Source organism: Gavia stellata, chromosome 19 (genome assembly GCF_030936135.1).
Source record: "Gavia stellata isolate bGavSte3 chromosome 19, bGavSte3.hap2, whole genome shotgun sequence".
Lineage (NCBI taxonomy): Eukaryota > Metazoa > Chordata > Aves > Gaviiformes > Gaviidae > Gavia > Gavia stellata.
In genome coordinates this window covers 7,547,634-7,568,881 of record NC_082612.1, presented here as the reverse complement: position 1 = coordinate 7,568,881, position 21,248 = coordinate 7,547,634, and the positions used below count along the sequence as shown (strand labels likewise).

Sequence of the window (21,248 nt, the reverse complement as noted above, 5' to 3'; positions counted from 1 at the left end):
GCAGACAATAAAAGAAGGTCCCTCACTCTACTGGGTTTATTTTCCTTTTCATCACCTACTTTCTGGAACAAAATATTTCTACAGTGGGGAAACTTTCTGCATCCCTTTTTGCAGAGCAAACTCCAAGGATTTGAAGACAGACACACCCCTTCCACTTAATTCGTAAAGGCAAATGAGACAATCTTTTTTTTTCCCTGCACAGGTCTAATAAAGACATCAGTCTTTGCATTTATAAAGGTAGGTATCCTTCCTCTAGGCCAAGACATGTTCCAGCTACAACCTTTCTACTTTTCTGTTTGAGAGAATGTATAATTTAAAAATTACAGGACAAGCAATTTCCTATCAGATACTGTCCACATGATTTAGTTCTTACGCACACTAGAAAGTGCATTGAGACTATTGGTGTTTTCTATTACAACAGAAAGCAGCCAATAATTATGAAAAACCTAATCTGAACCCCAAATTAAAACAGCAGAGCACCTGAGTTTGTGGAAGGCCCATCCTTCCTAAAGCAAGCTGGCTGCAGCAGCATCATGAAAGCAAGCAAATGAGACCCAAAGAACACTGCTTGCACTTTAAAACATTGCTTTTAAATACTTCTGTGGTTGGATCTTTCTTTCATTGTACTTTATAGAAAGCACAGTGAGAAATTGAACAGATAAAACTTCTCAGCATGAAGTACAACAGTGAAAATGGTCTAGGAAAAAGCTATAATCAAACTGAACAATCTCCAAGTGAAGACATCCCAATTATATAAAACCATTAAAAAAAAATCATCAGTTTTATAAAAGTTGGATCTCCTGCAATTTTGCCCAAAATAAAATGCCGAACACTAGAATAAACCTTATAAAAGTTTTGATGCAGGACGATGCTCGTTGTTTTAACCATTTTTATTACTTTCAAAGACTAGAGACTTCTCCGTGCCTACCAGTGCTCCTTGCTAATGCTCCAGCATCTGGAGGTGCCTGCAAGGCCAGTGGTGCAGCACACCACGGCCTCCTGCTGAACCGTGCCAGGCGTCAGCTGCCCAGGCACGGCCTTCGGTAGAAATTTCCTAGAAGAAAAAGCTGGGGGCAAAGACAAGAGCAGTTCTGACTGCTCCTCCGCCACGCTGCTGAAACCTGCTGGTCTGTATGTGAGGGCAAACCAGACATATGGTTACTGCAGAGCTGTCTGTGCAGCAGCCAGACCGACCCTGCGCGTGGCTCGCTCACACCGGCTCAGCTGAAAAGAGGTTGAGGTGGTCCTGGGAAAAGGCTGATGCCTTCAGGGCAGAGATACAGCCAAAGAAGTTGCCTTAGAGGGAAGAGGGAATGATCTTTGGTGTCAACATCAGCTCCAAGGCCAAACCTTGCTATTCAGAAGCTTCTAAAGACAATTTCTTACTTTCCTGATTTACAGATAGTGGAGTATCCCTGAAGAAGACCCTCAAGCACTGCTGCAGAGCACTACTTCAGAAGGGCCTGGAAATAAAGACTGAACTCAAACCCAAACATTTCTAGAAAGCTGAGGCTTTGTTTGACCTATACTATTAGCATAACAAAAGCTAACTGTACAGACATTGCTCCTCTACTGTACTTTTCTTTTTTACATTAACCTTCACTTACACATGAGAGAAGGGAATTGTAATTCACCCTCAGAAATTATCTTCCATCTTCTCTCACATGGAACAGTGGGAAGTAATCACCCTACTATCAAGCTATCTTGATCTATCTTTAAAGGTACTCATTAAGAGAAACGTACATCCAGCAGGTGAATAGAGATAACTGGTCATAAGTGATGACAGGCAAAAAGGTACAAATATCTGATCTGAAAAAAGGCCAAGTTGGAAGCCAGATGCATACTGAACTATCCACTTTACTTGCTGGTTATTCAGCTCATGTCAGGATGATTCAACGCATCTTTACATGCAACTCCCTATTCATACAGCATCTTCTAGTCACAAAACCAAGCATTTTCCATTTCTTTTTCTAAACAAAGGGTAGAACAGTGGAATGGGAACTTGCCATTCAACAGCGGAAACTATTTGTAAAGCTGGGAAGCTGGAGACACTAGGAAGAAAAGGCTTTAATGAAACTGGCCACTGTGCGTGCCAACTGTCAAGACTTTTTATATATTCTTCCAAGGAACACTGACTGAGGCTTTTTCTGTATTTACTCTTTACATCCCAGTTACTATAATTCTTTGAATGATGCAAAAGAACAAAATTAATGAGAAATACCATATTAGAAACAGGCAGGCTTTTTTTCCCCTGCAACTTGTCTGTAGATGCACTCAATAACCCATTAACTTATTTTTGGTTCTGTACAAAGCCAGTACCAAGACATTTGCGACTCATTATCATCTAAGCACAGGAATTCGCCACTAGAGCATCAGCTGATGCAGATCCAAAGGAAATCCCCATATGCTTGGAATTTCTGAAATACAAGCATTACAGTTGTTGCCTGGTAAGAAGACAGTTTCCATACACAACAGAGGATATGTTTATATTTATGTTTTTGGAGGCTTGTAACTCAGCCAAAGGCAGATAAATTTCCCCAGGGCAGCAAAAGTCCTATCACTGACATCCAGGTAAAAACATAGTACTGTTTCAAATCGCTACTCCAAAGTGTGGAGGCAGCAGAGCTGCGACAGTTTTCCAGACCAACATTTAAGCCTGCAATCCTTTTCGTTATTGCCTTTTTTTCATTACGAGATCCCACATTCTGCGGCAAAAAGATGTGCTACACAAAACAGCTTTGCTCACTACGCAGCTTTCATTCATTCGTTCCCAGAGCACAGTTTGTCCTGTGCTGTGGAGGAGGAAAGCTCTTGCGGGTTTGACTTTGGTGTCCGCCGTGACACAGCTTCCCAGAAGAAGCCTGGAGGCTAGCCCAGACACTGCTGCTGCGTACGGCAAGGTCTGACCCATCCCTTGGACTTGCAGCACTCACAGCAGGGCCCTCACCAGCCAGAGGTTACTAGTAGGCAATGCAGCGTTTTACAACACACCAGCATTTGAGTGACAGCTAAATGAGCAAAAGCCTTGCCTGGGAGCATATCCAATGGCCAGGCAGTTGAGAAGGGCCTTCAGCATTACAGGAATCACACAAATACTCCACACTCACCCTCTCTTTTGGACCAAGGCAAAAGTTTAGCTTATTTCCCTGGCATTGTAAACAGCACACAGAAAGATGGGGGAGCCGAGGCAAGCACATCACATTTTCCACTCTGCTATGGAAAAAGTAGAAGGTGACTATGTAATTAAAGATGGTGCGATAATGCATACACTAGGACTGACTACAGTAAGTTGGAAATTTTAATTCTGGTATTTCATACCTTTTAAGAGCTCGAACTGGCAACCTTAATAACATTCTTTGAATTTTTGAAGTAATACAATTACTTTCAATTAATCATAATGAGGAAAGAATGAAATATCCTTTCACGAGACACTGACATGAATAATATTCAGGGAGCAGAGTGGTGACCGCTAACGTACCCACACTTACTATAACTGCCAGGCAGCAGCATCTGAGAAAGTTTCTCCTTCTACCCAGCACAGGAAATAATTGTCCGACATACACTGTCAGAAGCTGCCTAACTAATAGCAACAAGCTATAACAGTAAGTGCTGCTGTAAGGTCTTGATTATATGGAGTAGGAAAACACGAGCTTCAAAGGGACCAGTGACTCCCTTGCAATTCCCCTACACTGTCTCATAACTCTGTCTCTCCTCCCTCCATCTGAGGCTCTCAGTCACAATCCTAAGTGCAAAAGATCCCCAGGGATGTGGGGAGACCCAGGTGAACTGGCTGGGCAGTTTGGGGGCACTTGCCCCCACCTCCCTCCACTCCCCCTGGCAGCACATCTTTAATGAGGCCAGCCGTGATCATACTAGGGCTCACCCTGGAAGAGGCCCTTCCCCTGGCAACACTCCTTTGATGGAGATGTTGAAGGAAGAAAGCCCTAGATTGTATTCCGTTTTCTGAGCAGAAACACAGAAATCTCTCAAACATTCCCTTTCGTAATTTCCCCCACCGCTTTGAGACGACTCAAGAGATGATATCTGGATGATACTTGATTTCAATTTTAAAATCATGATTTTGTGCACCGACTCCATGGCCATTACCACCCCGAAAGTTTTACCTCTGCTCCTGAGTACTTCTGTGTGTGCTGAATGAGCTCCGCTAAGCAGACTTCATCACTGACTGGCATGGACTGGAAATGAAGTTTGAAGATCTCCCTGCGGGTGGCTGCATCTGGCAATGGCACGTAGATTATTCTGTCTATTCGTCCTGGTCTCAACAAGGCCTGCAATGAAAGCATCACAGGAAAAGTTACAGCACATGGCACATCACACCAAGAAAGTAAAAACCACAACTCAATTAAAAACAGCAACGCTGCCAAATAACCAACAATTTCAGCAAAAGCAAGAAGCTGCACAAGAATGATTAAGCTATGTGCAAGAGAGGTTATTCTCCCATGTTAGAATGGATCAGTCGCTGAAAAGACAGTAAGGCTACTCAGCTTGAGAAATACCAGTTTATGGAAAAAAGGAATCATAAAGGAACTATAGTAATTTTCCTAAAATAATAATTTTAGGCTTGTTGCAAGGTGTGCTGGAATGTCAGGACTTGGCAGAAGGACAGGTGGCAATGGACACATCCCAAGTTCAGATCTTCAATCAAGACAACAAGTGGAGAAAAAAAGATTTTTGAAGTGAAGCTTACATTCTGGATTCATATTGCTTTACCCCAAATTATTAGAGCTGCACATGCTTACAGAGGAGCAGATTACTCTGACAGGTTTTTATGCAAAATAAGGTAACAGTAGACAGAGGCCAGTGATGCTCAGCTTCAAAAAGGGAGAGAAAAAAACATAGACTTGCAAAAGCACTATAGTTAATACATTTTAGCATCAGCTTTGAACTGTTGGAAAAACCCTGGTTTTTTCTTCTCTTGTGCCACAAGACAACTGAAAATTCAACAGCTGAATACAGTTACAATCTAAGGCCCCAGCTTCGCAGTTTCATACACGTATACTGGCCCTTGCACTTTGGTTTCCCAGGGTTACTCAGATTATATATACACCGGGGAGGTGGGAGGGCGACACAGCAAACTCTGGGCAGCAGCGACAGACAACATAAGAGGGGACAATGGTCACAAAGGGCAGCGTGGAGGGTTCAGACTGGACAGGAGGAAAAAATCTCTGGAAGAGAAGCACAGCCTCAGGGCAGGTCACTGGGGAGGCTGGGGAAACTCTGTCCTTGGGGGTTTTGTGGCTCGGCCAGACGAAGCCAAGCCCTCCCCGATCTGGTGCTCGCAATAGTCCCGCGTTGTGCAGGAGGGGGACCGCAGGGCCTCGGGAAGCCCCCTCCAACCAGCATTTCTGTGACTCTATGCTTTCTGGATGGGGTCAAAAAGTAAACATTATTTATAGATAAAACAATTACATAGGAGAAGCCAAGCTCTTAAATTTATGAGAAGAGAGGAAGCTCATTTCCCTATGTTTCTAAAAATCTCCAGGATTTTTGAAAGCTGTCTACAGTAAGAGAGTAAAAACCCTCCTAGCTTTTCTTACTTGACATTTGAAAAAAACCCAAACCTGTGCATAGCGAATGCACATAAATAGTATTTAAACTATTTTTTAAAAACTGGACAATGTTTATAAGATTCAGCATGTAACCTAAATTGTTTTTATGTTATGGTTCTCCCTTGGGCAGAGTAGTTTGAGTTCCAGATGACTAGAGATATTGCATGGCTGTCCTGGGCTGTCAGCCAATAAGTCTTTTCCCAGCCTGATCATGTCAGTGAAAGTCATGCTGAAAAAATAGTAGGAAAGAGCTTTCCTTCCTGCACAGCATTGATCAAGTTAACACCCTTCCTAAAGTTTCTTTAAAAAGACTGTTGTGGTGCTTCAGAGTGGAAAAATGTATCCTGAATGTTAAGAGATGTCTTGTTATTTTTAACACAGAACATGAAAACGCTCAGCAGAAAGCGCACGGCACTGCGGTGTATTGCATCAAGCTACGTAAGGAAGGCTGCACTGGGAAGACTAAAGGTCTGTATCCAGCTCAGTACCCTGTCCCTGGCAGTGGCCAACACTGGATCCCTAGAAAAGAGAGCGGGAAGCAAGCTGTCCACTGATATTTCCTCAGCAGACTGTGCTGCTTTCCACAGCACTCTTGATACATTCACCAAAGAACTCAACCCACAGATGATAACTCAACCGGTGTGTAATTCAGTGTCTAAATCATGTGTGTATCAGGATATTGCCATTTTTTGCCAACGCACTTGAAAGAGAAATTTGCATGTTTCAAGACTAGGCTTGGAGGGAGAGGAATTACACTGCAATTGCGTTCTGCATGCTCTTAAGGAAATGCCCATAGCTAATTCTATTATTTAGAAGAAACAAGAAATGTTCACGAGTACGGTGTTGTGCCTCCTTTAAATCAAGGCAGGTTTAATCAGGACGTCCAAATAATTAGAACGTTTTCTAGAGCCAGCTTAGCTTCACACTGATGAATGACCGTGGCTGTTGTGCAAGTGGGACAGGAAAAATGCTTGATGCCAATCAGCTGGGAGCATGCGCTCCCCTGCATTGCATCGGCTTTCAGTTCTGAGGTACAGTCTTCTAACACGACGGAGCACCCACGCTTGCAAAACACAACTGCAGATGTAAAAGAGTGAATATATTTTTTTTGCTCAGTTACTAAAAATTGTATTTCCTCCAGTTTGTCCCAAATGCTTTGCGTTTTATTTATAGTCATAGTTGGAGGCCCAAGTTTTAAACACGCTATCATTACTTTTTGCTACAATCAGGCCTAGGGACCTTATCCAAGACGGCCAGATGTGCTGGGAACTGTACAAAAAAAGCACAAGTCAGTCTCTGCAGCGTTTGCTGCTTAAATAGACATAGACAAAAAGGAGAGGAGAGAAAATATTCTGTAACCTCACTTGAGAGAAGAGTCAAATTCCCTCCAGCCCCCGAAGAGAAAAGCAAATTGAACCGAGAGCTGGTCTCCACCAGCCCTCCCGACAGTCCAGCTGGACGGGAAATGTGGTGACCCTGGGCACAGCCCGGCTGCTCCTCGCTCTGCTGTCACCACCCTTGTCCCTTTGGCAAGCTGCCGGCCCCCTCCCCTCTACGCTCCCGAGGAACTGAAAATGGAGGGAGAGAGCGGGGAAGGGGCCTGCGTTACGGGAGGGCAAATCCCCGGTGAGAGGCGGTAGGTGGGCTGCAGAGCCGCTCTGCTGCTCGCTGGTCTGAACGCAATCGGAGAGCAACAGCAAGTCGAGGCCGTTCTCATTTGCAGGACATAACGTTGCCCTCTCAGGCTTTTGTTCTCTGCATACTTCTCATGGAGACACTTTTCCTTTTTGGCCAAAATAATTCAGGACTCAGAACTGAGCTGCACATAGAGGTCAGCAATAAGGGAAGAAGATATGCCTCTTGATGTTTTTGCACACTGAAGTTTCCTCTGGAGGAAAATGAGCTCTTTCTGGGTTGCTTTGAGAAGCCTACTGTGTCATTTGATGTGGACGCCTGCAGCAGCCGTGTCAGCCTCAACGCCAAGGCCCAGGTCGTGCTTACTTCTGCTGCTGAGCTTGATGGATGCTGGCACCATCTTTTTGCTCAAGGCCGCTCTTCTTACAGACCCAGAAGCTATTTCTCTTCTCAGTGGGGTGTTGCGTGACGCAGGCTTTCCCAATGGAAGGGTTTTGGAGGTGGTTGCTCCAAGCACGCCATGACTTTCAGAGGCCATTCATCTCCACAAGATGAAGCTACAGTCTTGCAATTTGCACTTTGAAAATCGCGAGGAGAGCGATAAGGACACCCGCGTCACCTCCGGGCCAGCCCCGCCGCCCGCGAGGTGCATTGGGATCCGGCGCTGACCCCCTGGCGAGGCGGGAGGTGAAGCCGCCTGGGATTGATCCTCGCCGCAGAGCTGGAGGAGGAGGAATTCGGCAGGAGAAGGCGGTGGCTCGGCTGTGCAGGAGGAGAGAGAGGCAGGTGGGGGAGGGTGAAGAGTTGAAGCGGGGCTGCAGGTTCAGGCAGATAGGAGCTGCCGGGAGTACAAAATTAACTGCTCGCGGCTGGGAGATGCAAAACTGATTTGAGGCTAGGAGCACACAGAAGGTGGGAAGTTGATGGGGCCAAAATTAATTGATGTGTGCGCAGAGCTACATAATTCACTGATGTTGAGATGTGAGGGTTGCATAATTTATGTAGGCCAGGAAGGGCACAAAATTAAGTAATTGGGGTTTTGGTAGAAACCAGAATACTTCATACCATTAAGCAATTCTTTTGCAAGTTTATGTAATTTTTTTGTTGTTACCACAACAGTTACGAAAGGGGTCTAAGTGCACACGCACTGAAAGGTTACTAGTGGTACGCAGATACAATAGTCTTCAGGGGAGCGCTAGGAAAGTGGGATAATCATCATGAAATACACAGTATTATCAATAGCAAAAACACATTTTAATTAAGAAGAAACTGCTCCCCTTTCAAAAAGAAATGCTTAAATTCTTTGGTAATTAAAATAGAGTACTACTTCAAAATACATAATCGGAAAAGATAGCTAGTTCAAAAATGTGTATTTTGTGTGCAATTATGAAGATAATTATTTCAGGAAAGAAAACTTAAATAGGTAAAGCCAGCAAAATATTTGTGGTTCCTGTTAAGAATGGACTAGAATTAACCTTAGGGCTTTGCTAATTTTCCTCCTTCTCCTCTTTTCCTATTTTTTTTTTTTTTTAAAAAAAGCATCCATCTTCAGTTAGCTTTTTCAAAGGATACTTGGCCATTTCAAGAACTGCATTGTCAAACAATGCAGAATTATAATGCTGACAGAAGCACACCCAGCTGATGAGCCTTCTATGGGATAGAAAAAATACCTTTCCAACTGACATACTTCTACAGCCATGCCTAACTCATCAAAATCATTCTTAATCAGATCTTGTAACAAAATGTCATACATAAACGGTGCAAGAGGGTAGCCTGACATTAGAAAAAATATAATTCCGAAAATGTGGCAAACTTGACAAAATTTTCAGGAGCAAAACGTAACTTGCATAGCAAAACATAAGCTGCAGAGTAAATGGCATATTGAGGAGTAAAAGAGAGAGCAAGTAGGTTCAGCAGGTAACAAAGTTCATCTGGAGAATCAATGTTACTGCATGTTCTCTGCTGCAATCAATCTCCACAAGTAGGAACAGATTTTTATACTAAATTTAAGACATTTCCTTTCAAGTAAATACATTTGTTTCAATGCAGAACCTAAAAAATGCAACTAAAAGTTTAATCCTGCCCTTGGAGTCTATTGGGATTAGACCACAGATGAAAATGAGAGGACTGGAAATAGAAGAACAATCTGTTTCCTTTGTAACTAAATCATTCCAACTGAAATTAACAACTGCTATTTATGAACCCTGGTTGTGGCCCCCTACTTACATGGACCCCCGAACATGAGAGGTACTCTGTATCTTATAATCTAATTCGGTAATACAAATTTTTTTACTTTGGTCATTACAGTATTTGAACATACATAAAGCATTTTAAAGCCAGTCATATTCTTTTTGTAGTCTGTGCAAGCCATAACTGTTTGTGAGATCCTTTCAGTGTTTTTGCCCACATGTCAGGACAGATGTGTTGTAAGCGTGGAAGGTATTAAGGTAAAAGATAGGCTGAGGAAGTGAATTTGTTAAGAACGGGGAAAGGGCCTTCTTGTGCCATCACATTTATCTCTTGCAGGAGTGAAGTCAGCTCCCACAAAGGTGCTTCTCCTACGCCTTCGAGGCTCACCTCGGTGCCTGATATTTTCATTCTCACTCCGTGCCACAGCAGGTCATGCTCCCAACGCAACAGACCAGGAAGCGCTTGGCATTTTAGGAACTTTGAAAGTTTCAAGTACGGGAAGCTCATCCGTCCTGTTTGCTAGATAGGCTGCTGAAGGCTTTTTGCAACCACGGATTAATTACCGAAATTAGAGGGTGCTGAGGGGAAAAGACACATTACAGTATCACTATTAAGGACTTAAAAACCACAGTCCAGTGGAGAGCTAAATTTTATGGTTCCACAAGGTTTTTATTTCCCCTCCATCTGGCATGAGCTGCTTCAGGAGGCAACTTCAAATTCCTCTGTTGCAGGTGACACACTCGTTTGCTGTGTCACAAGGCTGGAGTCTTGTAATTACAGGCTCCTGAGCCAAGCAATACTGCTTTTTTCTTGCCAAGATCCCCTTTCCCCACACTATTCCTCCTCCCCACCTTCTTCCTTCTGTGCCAATGTCTGTCACCACTGTCAGCATATGCCAACATCTCTAACCAGTTCCCCTCTTTGATGACTTGTTTGCTGGTCACCACCCTTGTACTTCTCCCAAGATTTGTGCAGATTACTCTCTGTTGTCGTTACACAACATCTACAACTCCTCTCAGCGTGGAGCAGTTTGCTTCTTTAAACTACAGTATATCCACTACTTCAAAAACTGCATTTGCAAACAGAATTTTATTAGATATTATTGGAAACTAGCACCTACAAAACGTTGCAGTCTCCTAGTATCAGTCCCTAAGCAAAGACTTCACCTTCCACATAGATTTCTAAAAATCAGGCTGTACAACCCTTCCGTCATGTCAGTCTTGCTCAAGACCTGGAGCATTGTGCAAGTTGACAAGAAAAGACATGATAGCTTTGACAGCAGGTGTTCAGGAAGAATGCACACTATCAAGTGGCAGTGAGCACAGCGGGAACATTTTACTCAGGCATTAACCAGAAATACTAATTAAAGGCAGAGAACAAACACGTGGTTTGATACGCCGACAAACAGTAAACTAACTTGAACAGGAAAGCAGCTTATATCATCCGAGTCCAAACCGAGATGAAGTGATACGGAGAGTTAACCATCTGAAAAATAAGAATGCAATCTGTCCTTCACTGCTAAGCAGTCAAATGCCCCTGCTTGCGTAGGATTCGTCTACTCGCTTTGCTTATCCTCCAGGTCTACTACCATTAGTTAATCCTTTTCCTTCAACCACTGATTTTTACCCATTTCCAGTTCGTCTCATCAATAGAAGGAAACCTTTCTGTGTAATTCAATGTATCTTCAGGAATTGCTCTCTTTGCTGGCTACCAACAGGAACTAATACCTTCAGCTACTACTACAGATCAGTCTCTTAGTTATTACAGCAAAACACAGTTTACCCTACAATTCCAGTATGCAGAAAAATAACAAATTCATCTTTCCTTATAAAATGAAGCCTGGGGAAATAACTGCCTTGAATCAACAGAAACCATTGGCATCACTTGCTTGAAGGACATACCCTGCTTCTGCACGTTTCACAGCAAATCAGTCATTTCCACTAACGGTGGTGATTTTAAACAGATACGAGCGTTACTTAAATAACCAAGTTATAAATAGGCAGCGCTAAAAGTTCTTCAAGAAAGCAAAAATTCCCAGAGTTGATGTGAAAACATATCGAGCCTCCACACGGCCAAAGCATTCAGAGCTGCTTTTGATTTTATTTGCTTTCCTTGACATCTGCTGTCAGGCATGGATGAGGTCCCACTGCGGGCTGAGTCCCTAACCACCACCACCACCACCGCGCTACCACCACGCAGCGCCTGCCACACGGCCGGCTGGTATGCCCCGGCACCCAGCCGCCCTGCCTGCAGCCTGGCATCTGCACCACAGCCCTCACCTCGCTGCCAGACCTTGGGGTTTCAGGCTGCTCCAGGCTGGAGTAGCTGTGTCTCTGCCTTTGGGATGTATCACTAAGTGTGTAACGCCAGCGATTATTCAGCTGCCTTATCTTGCCTATACAGCTCAGGGAAGGGGCTGCTGTGCCCTCCTGCCTCCTCCTAAGCTCACCTCCCATGGTCCCTCATGCACCACGGGCTGAACTCCTGCGCCAGACAGCAGCCGCGGTCACGCGTGGAGAAGGGGCAGCAGGGAAGAGGGATGGGCGGTAGGGTTACCACCTCTCCACCACCTAAAGAAACTGCTTGTGGATGCAGAAGGAGAAAAACTCTGCAAAAAGCCATGCTTGTACTTCCAAACTTGCACAAAGCTGGACGCACCAAAATATTCTCATCTTTTTAATCAGAGTAACATCAGTGTCCCAACTGCTGTACATCACAGTCCTGCCACTGACAGAGTTTGATTAATATAGCTAATTCAAGGGGAATCGTGGAGAAAGACGACTTGAGGAGACTTGTTTCGTTGCAGCAATAAGACCATGTAAACACAACTGTGAGGAACAATGTGCTCCTTGGCCCATGCAGACAATACCAGAGCACGTTTTATGTGGTTTTGTTCAGATAGGATTAAAATATCTCAAGAAACCAAATCTCAATCACTTCTCTTGGCAGAAACATCTGCAGGCAGATACTCTGCAGCTGCAGAACCAGTATCTCCATGCTTTTTTCCCCCTGATATTTCAAACAGTTAAATTGGCCAGTTGGCACAAATTACTACCGCGCTCATTGGGAGCCAAGCTTTGCCCAGGCCTCCATCTATAAAAGTCTAAATCTGTCAGTAACGCAGCACATTTTCAATGCAGTAAAAGCAATGCAAATCCAAGCAACCCTACTGATACGATTCCAGATACTCCAGTTTGGCACCACAGAAATTCAGCTCCAAAGCAAGACTCTTACGTGTATTCAAAGACATGGAGGCACCAACAGGGAATCAGGCTCTCCTCCCCTCTGCTTTGGGAATATGGTCTCAGAAAAAACTGAAGCAATTCAGCAGATTCTCCACAATTCCGCCCATACCTTCAGGACACTCAAACACACGTTTTCAAGCCACAAACTTTCTAAAAAACAGAGCCCGACCTTTATTCCTCTGCTCATTCAGGCTGCAGCTGCGCCGTTCTCTCCTTGCACCCGTGCTGAGCGGCAGGGTCTCGGCTCAGGGCTGCGGTGCTGGCTTCCTTTGCAAGGGGGATTTCAGACACAAGATCTTGTTCTCTCCCCATGTCCAATCTGAGCAGGCTTACCATGGTGGCGTGTGGACAGAGGATGTCCCAATTTTTGGCTGTTTTCCTGCAATTTTCGTAAGGAGCAGGAGCGATCTATTCGTTTGCCACTTGCTGGGTCTCAGAGAGAGGTTTTGGTGTGGAGAAGGCGCTGGAACTCCCCCTCTTCTCCTCTAAATGCTATGCAGCTCTTCCTCCCCCATTTCTAATAAAATGATTTTTAGTAAAGTTAATTTTAACTGAAGGAAAAAAAACCCTATCATCAGCTAATAAACAACGTAACACACCCTCTTTAGTGTATGTTTACATAAGAGAGTCCTCCGTGCTCCTGTCTAAGAGGTGCAAAACCTCAGGAATGTCAGTTCTTTTTTCTTTTCCCTCTTTTTGTTGGGGTGGGGGTTTAATAAAAGAACCCCTTTAGAAAAGATAACAATTACATGTAATGGAACCTGGAACCAGACTCTTTTGGCAATTAATCACCCAGGAGCCGTTGCAATCCTGCAGGCTGTTTCTGACAGATTTTGAGAGCTTTACAGGAATCACTGGGATAAGATGTGCCTGGGCTGGCTTTTGACAGGGACCGATCATGTACAAAGTGGATTGTTGGTTTTGGGTTTTTTTTTTTAGTTTGTATATTCATACACACACACATATACACACACATACAGAGACATGTGTGCCCATATACACATTTCTATAGGAGTCTCTCTTTACATACATGGAACAACTGCAGAACTCATTTATTAGCCCAGAGGCGAAAAAGAAAAAGAAAGGAAAAAAAAAGAAGAAATAAAAGCCTTTTCTTCCTCTCAGCAAAGTAGAGCTATCCATCACTTAACAGAGATACTTCCTGTTTTCAAGCAGTTGGGAAGGCATGACTTCCAACCCAAATACTTGGCTTGGCAAACTATTCCTGTGTTGACAGATGCTTTTATAACCACTTCATTCCACCTGAAGTTTCAGTATAAAAGGAGGTGGGTTTTGTTGGGTTTTTTTTTTCTGAGGGAGGAGAAAGGGAAAGCAGAAAGGAGAGGAAAGAGAAGGAAAAGGAAGGAAAATACCACAATTATAACAGCTGGATGACAGAGGTTAGCATAGCTCTGACAGATGTTACCATGTAACCTCAAAATGACATGTTAGAGAAAAAAAAACACCACCAAACCTGTTCCTTGTAGGAAAGAGAATTTTGAACTCCTGCCAAAATACTACAGTTCTCCTCAGAAGCTTTCGAACACTGTGACAATGATCTACCACATAATACAATATTTTCCATACATAAGCTATGCCCTTATATTACCATCGCTCTGACTGATTAAATTACCAGCACGGGATGAGATTCTTTTCAGAGAGACAACTTAGCCTCAAATGACAAAAATCCACAGCAGGTCAGTTCCATCAGAACCTGCCTTGTGAAAGCTTTTCATCTCCTACATTCTGTTTTCATAGAATTCATTAACAGGACATGCTCTAAACACTTCTCAAGACTCAATACTTCAGTGTGTGACAAACAGCAGTAGGAATGTGCTGCACGCAAGAAGATGTATTTGTAAAGCTGCATGATCCATTTTCTATAACCTTTTGTCATATCAGTTTCTATATTGCTTACACCTGGTTACTTCAGTGACTACCCTACTACAAAAATCTCAATGACTTTACCTGGCTTGTGACCAAACTTTACAGACCTGTCTAACAAACTACAGATAAACAAAGTGTAAAAGAAGTGTTCATGGAACAAAACAGATAGGTGAAAGAAGCTGCTTCTCAAGAAAGAAGAGATTGGCAGAGAGGTAGGCAACATCAATGAAACAATTCAGAAACAGTTTCAAAAGGAAATCAATTACTTTCTGTCATTACAGCCAACACTGTGGCAGAAAAAAAGTAGTTTCTGGTTTTCATTACTTGAAAGATCTTATTTTACTACCATGGCTCTGGAAGACCATTTGAAGCAATGAAGTAGATACTGGTTACAATAACTGTAAGCTAAAGGAAAAGTCATTCAACGCGTAGAGAGAATAAAGTCACAATATAAGAAATATCACTAATTTGTACTTGAAATTGGAAACCAAGGTGATCTCGCCTTTTTAAAATCTTATATATTCCAAAAAGACAGGGAGTGAAACAAACAAATCCCAGTTTAAAGCCCTCTCTTCGGTAGGTACAGCCCTCCTGCCCCTTTGTAGCTAACATATACTGGGTACAATCCAGTTGCCAATACCATTTGAGTCCAGCTAAGGTATGTTAGATATCTCCCTGAGGCTGGCAGGTATTACCAATTAGGCTTTCTCCCTGCCAAGGGGATAGCTGGTGGCCAGGCAGGAGCCTGCTGAGCAGAACAAATAACAGAGGATGCCTCTGTTCAGGCCACAGAATCCCAGCCATGCTTTTGATATAGGAACAACCAGAAGAAACACTGTAGGTTTTTAACTCACTACCTGGCAGTCCAGATGTTTGAACACCAATGAAGCCCTCTCCCCCTTTCAAAAAAATGCACTCTTAATCATTTTTTTTAGTTATAAACTGAGAAGAAAAAAAGAAACAGATAAGCATATACAGTAGGAAACAAGCCAATAACCAGCATCTGCAAAGCGGTGCGCACGCAGCAAAGCACCACTTGATGTTGAACATCTAGCAGCAGACACGCAACATGAGTCTTTAAACACAGCCATGCAGCTAAGGAGCCCTTCTGGGGCCAGATGAGCACATCAGAGAAGACGGCTTTTTGGGAACAGCCAGATGTGGTCACTGAGGATGCCACTGGCGTAACAGTGCAGGTGACATGGTTCCAGAGATTGAGAAAGTGCGGGTAATACCAAAGAACTGCGTGCTTGACTATAAAAACCCAGATAGCTACGTGCCAGGATATTAATATAGTCAAGACACAGCCTAATTAAGAACAGCGGTGCACTGGCTGGGTCAGAAGCCAAGATACTCTGCTTGAAGAAAAGGCCCCGGCAGACATGCCTTCTCTTATTATTGCAAGCAGACAATCACTGACTTCCTCCACCCGGATGCAGGAAGACAACCTGGTGGTTTTCTCCCTCATACCAGCAGAAACCACTTTGTGTGTTGATCTTAAAACTTGTGGGTGGTGCTGAGTTTACATAAGTTACAGTGCTTACTGCAGCTGCCAGTGACAGATAGAGCTTGGACTCTGGGATTAAAATATGCACTTTCTAGCCATTAGACCTGGAGCAGGGCTGATAAAAGTCCTGAAATAATTTCACAGGTCTGCCAAGTGTTTATAGCCCCTAATAGACATGAAATATTAGATGAAAAACTTTGGTGCCGCACAAATCACATTCACTGCCAAGAGTTCCTTCAAACATATGCGAGACTGCTGATTGTTGTCCATCTCACTTTCTCCTTGACTGTCCCCAACTTTGTGAAGTCACCCGTAATGTTTCCATCTCTAAGCACTTTTCAATGGAGGAATTATTTTGGTCAGTCCCTTTTACATGTTCTACAGTCAGCCTGAAGGCATTCCTGCCATGGCAGACAGTCTGGCATCAGATCTGGTTTCATTCTTACCACATATCCTAGATATTTCCATCTTCATTTCTGGATAATTTACGAGATTAAGTCTTGTTCAACTCCCTGACGAATCTCAGTATTTGTTATAAATTCATTCCACTTAATACCTACTATTTCCCTGAGGCATTTACTTTCAAAAGCTTTTAGATGTCTGTCTGTACCTTTGGTGGATTTCCAGCTTTCACATCCAACTGTTAAGGTGGAAACAAAATTTCAGTGGAAGACTCATAGATCGGTTTTAAATTGTGGATTATCAACACCTAAATCTTCTTTATGCTGGTAAGTGCAGCTGCTGTCTCACTGATGTATTACACTATTTCTTGCTGGACATCCTGCTTGTTCACATCTTACTGCCACACAACGTGAAGACGTCTGTTTTGTGTATAGCTTGTTTTTGTATCACATTATTGGAGTCGAAAATTACTGTGGTTCTCATTATGTCTATTTGTTTTTTAATTTACCTTCTTTTTTTTTCCCCTTTGTTTTCTTTTCTTTCTTTTGTGCATGAGTGTCTGTTGGTCTGTTGGATCTAGGTTACCTGGAAAACAACCTAGCTGTGGTTTCTGTTAGGTAACATAATGCATGTTCTACCTGAGTTAACTTTTTCTCTCCCACTCGTTCCCACTTAAATGAACAGTGGCTCCAAATAGCAGAGGTGAAAGATTGCACCTCTACTTGATACCTCTACTCTTCCTGCATAAAGGAGCATTCAACCTGTCAATGTGTACTTCAACCGAGTAAGCTGCATCTTGATCTAAAGCCTTGATGAGGCAATTACTTCTCTTAACATGCCCTGTCATTTCAAGATGTTACAGACTCAATCCTGATGGACACAGTCAAATATTATCTTTAAATCTAGGAGTATAATCTAGGTTATAAAACATTGGGGGAGGTGTTTCAAATGACTGTTTTGTTGAGTTATGTTGGGGATTAAAACTGATCAGCACATAATCTTCTGTTCTACTGAACTTCAACTGATCCCTTTATTCTGCCTGAAACAGCACAGGAGAAGACTTCTACCAACAAAAAAAGCACAGCTGTTCAGGCAATCTTTAATTTTGCCTCTTTCTTTTTTTTTTTTTCCCTTTTTGTTTCTCCCCAGTTACACTTTTTCTACTGACTCCATGCTTAAAAAATTCAGTTACTCTTACCAATGGCTTTTTTCATTTTCTGACACTGTATTCATTTATAGCTTTCCCTGATTTTGCTTTTGTATCAAGTCTTTCCCTTTATGCTGTGAGCTTTATGATCGTATCTACTTATAGATCATTTATTTGCTAAGATTGATAGATTATTGCACTGCTCAGCTGTTTAGTATTACCATTACCAAAACTTTTTATTATAAAGATTTTTTTTTTTCCTTAGTAGGCCACCTGAAGTGTATAAACATATGCTGGTAAAGTGTTTTCCTATCACCTTTTTAACACCTGTTTATACTTCTTTGATAAGGTCATCAATGTATCTCTCTTCTCTTTCTGTACTGCATTTACTTTTGGTATAATTTATAGAAACTGGGTTTCTTTCGCCCTGAAAGGGTATGTTTGAACAGTTAATTTGCACAATTTTCACAACTTTTACATATATAAACTGACTATGATTTATTGATACTTGAATGTCTGGAAAGCTGCATTTATTGTGCCAGCTATGAAGCTGTAAGGCAGAAAGGACCAAAACAAGCCACGTTGAGCTCCTGAGGTAAATTAGTTCTTCAGAGAGGCTTTCTTGCTAAGTGTTGTGGGAGTTTCACTCTTCTTCAGTTTACAGGTGTCCAAATAGGTGTGAGCCTTCTAACTGAACAAGCCTACTCTCCTTATGGAATGCAAATTTTGGAAATCTTCAGTACTTTCAAAACATAAATATTTAAATTATCGCCATACCCGAGTTGTACATTTTCTCAGCTAATATAGTGAGAAGACATTTCAGCCCCATCCTCTTGCCAGTGCCACAGAATCCCACTCTTCAGCACTGTGGAACTGTAACGTATTAGCCAAGCAGAAAAAATACTTGATTACACCATCCATTTAAAGGAGCATTGTGTTCTTCCTACCAAACTTCACTGGTGAGTTATTGCTCATTCGCAAAGTGGAAACAAGAAGTATCTTCAGTGTTCATAGCTAAGTTCTTCCCAGAATTTAGCGGTGTTTGATCCTGAAAGCTTATTAAGTGACTTGCTTGGGAGTCACTTCGAACTACTAGATTTACCTTGGGCTCTAATCACTGTTTAGAAATAGATTTGAACGGTAGTCAATTTAGCATAACCATTTGATTACTCCATCTGTCTTTCTGTAGTAATACTCTCAAGGTGTCATGTAGGCATGCAACGTATCATTTAAGACAGACAATAGCACAGTTCAGGATCCAGTTTAGGAATAATATCCCCAGAGTTTGATGTTGCCCAAGGGCAGTGTGGCTTTTAAGGAGACACCTATCTCTATTTTCTATTGATCTGGATTTCCTAAAGCATTTGCAAATTGCCGGAACTGTATCTAGATATTTTAAATTTAGATTACACTAATTTTACAGGGACATCAGTACTCAAAGCTGCCCTCTGATGAAAAGACAATGTTAACAGTTGCTCTTTGCATATGGACAGCTCTTGAGCTCTAGGGTTAGGATTTATCAAAGGAACCTAAGAAAAAAAAAACAAACAAACTTCACATTAGTAGCTACATTTCTAACACTAAGAGCTTCAGATCTACTGAAATTTCCTCCCACATATTCTGTAGCTTTCAAAATTATACTCATATTCATTCTTCAAGTTTCTGAATCCATAAAGCCATGCTTTGGCTGAAGGCCAGAATATGCAGGATCAAATACAGAATTTCATTTTACTCAAGCTGCTCTGATGGAAAAATCAGAGTTTCAGATTCTTTCTGGAGATGCAAAGATAATCTTTTGGTACCAATAGCATACGCATGCAGAAATTAGTCTATGGGAATTCTATGCCAGGAAATTCAGCTCCTCTCATGACGAGCACCAGAATCAAAACAATGACAGAAGCTGGGAGAATTGCCTGGGTGTTCCCTGAATGCTTGCACATATCCCCAGACCCCAGATCTGGCACGTACCAAATCCCAGTGAAGAACTGTCACTGTCACCAGCTCAGCTTGTGCAAAGGTACTCTAGGTAAACACTACACTAAAGCGAATGCACTCTCAAAACAAGTTCCCTCCATGGACTTAAAGGGAAAACAGTGGAGCTAAACAGAAGATAGAAGTCCTTTCTTGGCTGCTATCACTTACCTAAGTGACCCCATTTTGAATTTCTCACACACCAGATACTACCAGCAGTGAAGCACATTGGTCTAAATTTAGTTTCTGACACAGACCACACTGTCCTCACAAGATGGCACTCACCCTTGAGGAGCTCCGTTTAATGGGGACGGGGCCCTGGTGTACAGTAGTCAGGACATGCACAAAACATTTAGCATCCTGAGGGCATGTGGGGATGGGGACCCAAAGAGAGAAAGAAGGAAGTTAGGAGAAAAAGAAACTCTATCAGCGTTTCCAAAAACTAAGACCACGGTCATGATACCTGAAATTGTGAGCCTGAGAGAAGGGGGATTCCTCGAGAGAAACAGGGTCACAAATGAAAAGTTGTGAAATACCGTTCTGGGAGGCCTCCCTACTCTTGAAATACACTTGATATGTGAAGGTGGATCGGGCTGACATGAAACTGCTGAAATCTATTTGTAAGGTATTTGACTCAAATGAAGGAAGTTTTTTTCTTCATCTTCTTTTTCAAAGGACTGGACCTTCCCTCCAAATTTTGAAAAGCCTGGCACTGCTGAAACTTGGGCTAGTTATGACATTATTTTACCGCAGACTTCCAGGCAGCAAAAACGCACTTGGCTATTAAGCACCTGTCTACACTGAATAGCAGAAGCTCTGGTTCTTGAAACTTTACAACTAAACAAGACACTAAGATTTCTGGAGAGAATATTCCTATATATGTATGCACAGCACATGATGACATTTCCCAGCAGTTACTCTTTTAATCGTTATCTGCACTTCTACCATTTTTTCAATGCAGAAAAGAGAAAACACTTTGCTTTTCAACAGGAATTACTAAAGAGATTTTTTGGTGCTGTAATTTCTGTCACAAAGGGTGCTGACAATGAATCAAAATCCATTTTTTAAACATAAAAACAAAGAAAATTAAAATGTAAGCTGAAATAAATTGTTCCCTGGACAGAGTTGGGGATTATGACTGTCAGATTTTGATGCAACTACGACTTCTCGTCTGCTCAAGGTAAGTTGAAATTCAGTTGTTGACGCATGATTCAAATCTCCCTTTGGAAACACACTTGGCTTAGCATCTCTTTTTCAAAGGCTGATGTTTTAAAAGCAATACTTGCATAAGACAGAACACAGTTTCAAAACTCAGAAACCTTCCATTCTTAAACCTTAACTAAAAAAATGTCAGCATGCAAAAGTAAGCAAAACAAAAAAATGCCTCACTACAATAATCTACACAGATGGGTGTTGGGGTCTGCACTGGAGAACTCCCTCAGCAGCACTAACAGTCCCCAGCAATGGCAGTACTCAAAATCTCTGCAGACTTTATACTCGTTTCTGGTACACCTGCGTATAGACCAACACGGGTGTTTCATAACTCACAAGGTTTCAGAATTCCTGAAAGATTTATTAGCCAAAGTGACAGCCTTTGGCCCCTCTGAGAGCACAAACATCCACAGACAAAAACTGGGCGGGGGGGGGGGGGGGGGGGTTGGAAATGAATCTCACACTTAACACTGCTTTTTTAT

The 21,248-nt window shown here is 42.5% G+C and overlaps 1 protein-coding gene across 1 annotated transcript in view; it reads right to left on the bottom strand.

Moving 5' to 3' along the window:
• AFG2A (AFG2 AAA ATPase homolog A) overlaps positions 1–21,248 on the bottom strand; it is a 202,018-nt gene that overhangs the window by 34,254 nt on the left and 146,516 nt on the right. Inside the window, 1 exon segment of the mRNA XM_059826729.1 lies at positions 4,125–4,289. Within this exon segment, the coding sequence (XP_059682712.1) occupies positions 4,125–4,289 (165 nt within the window).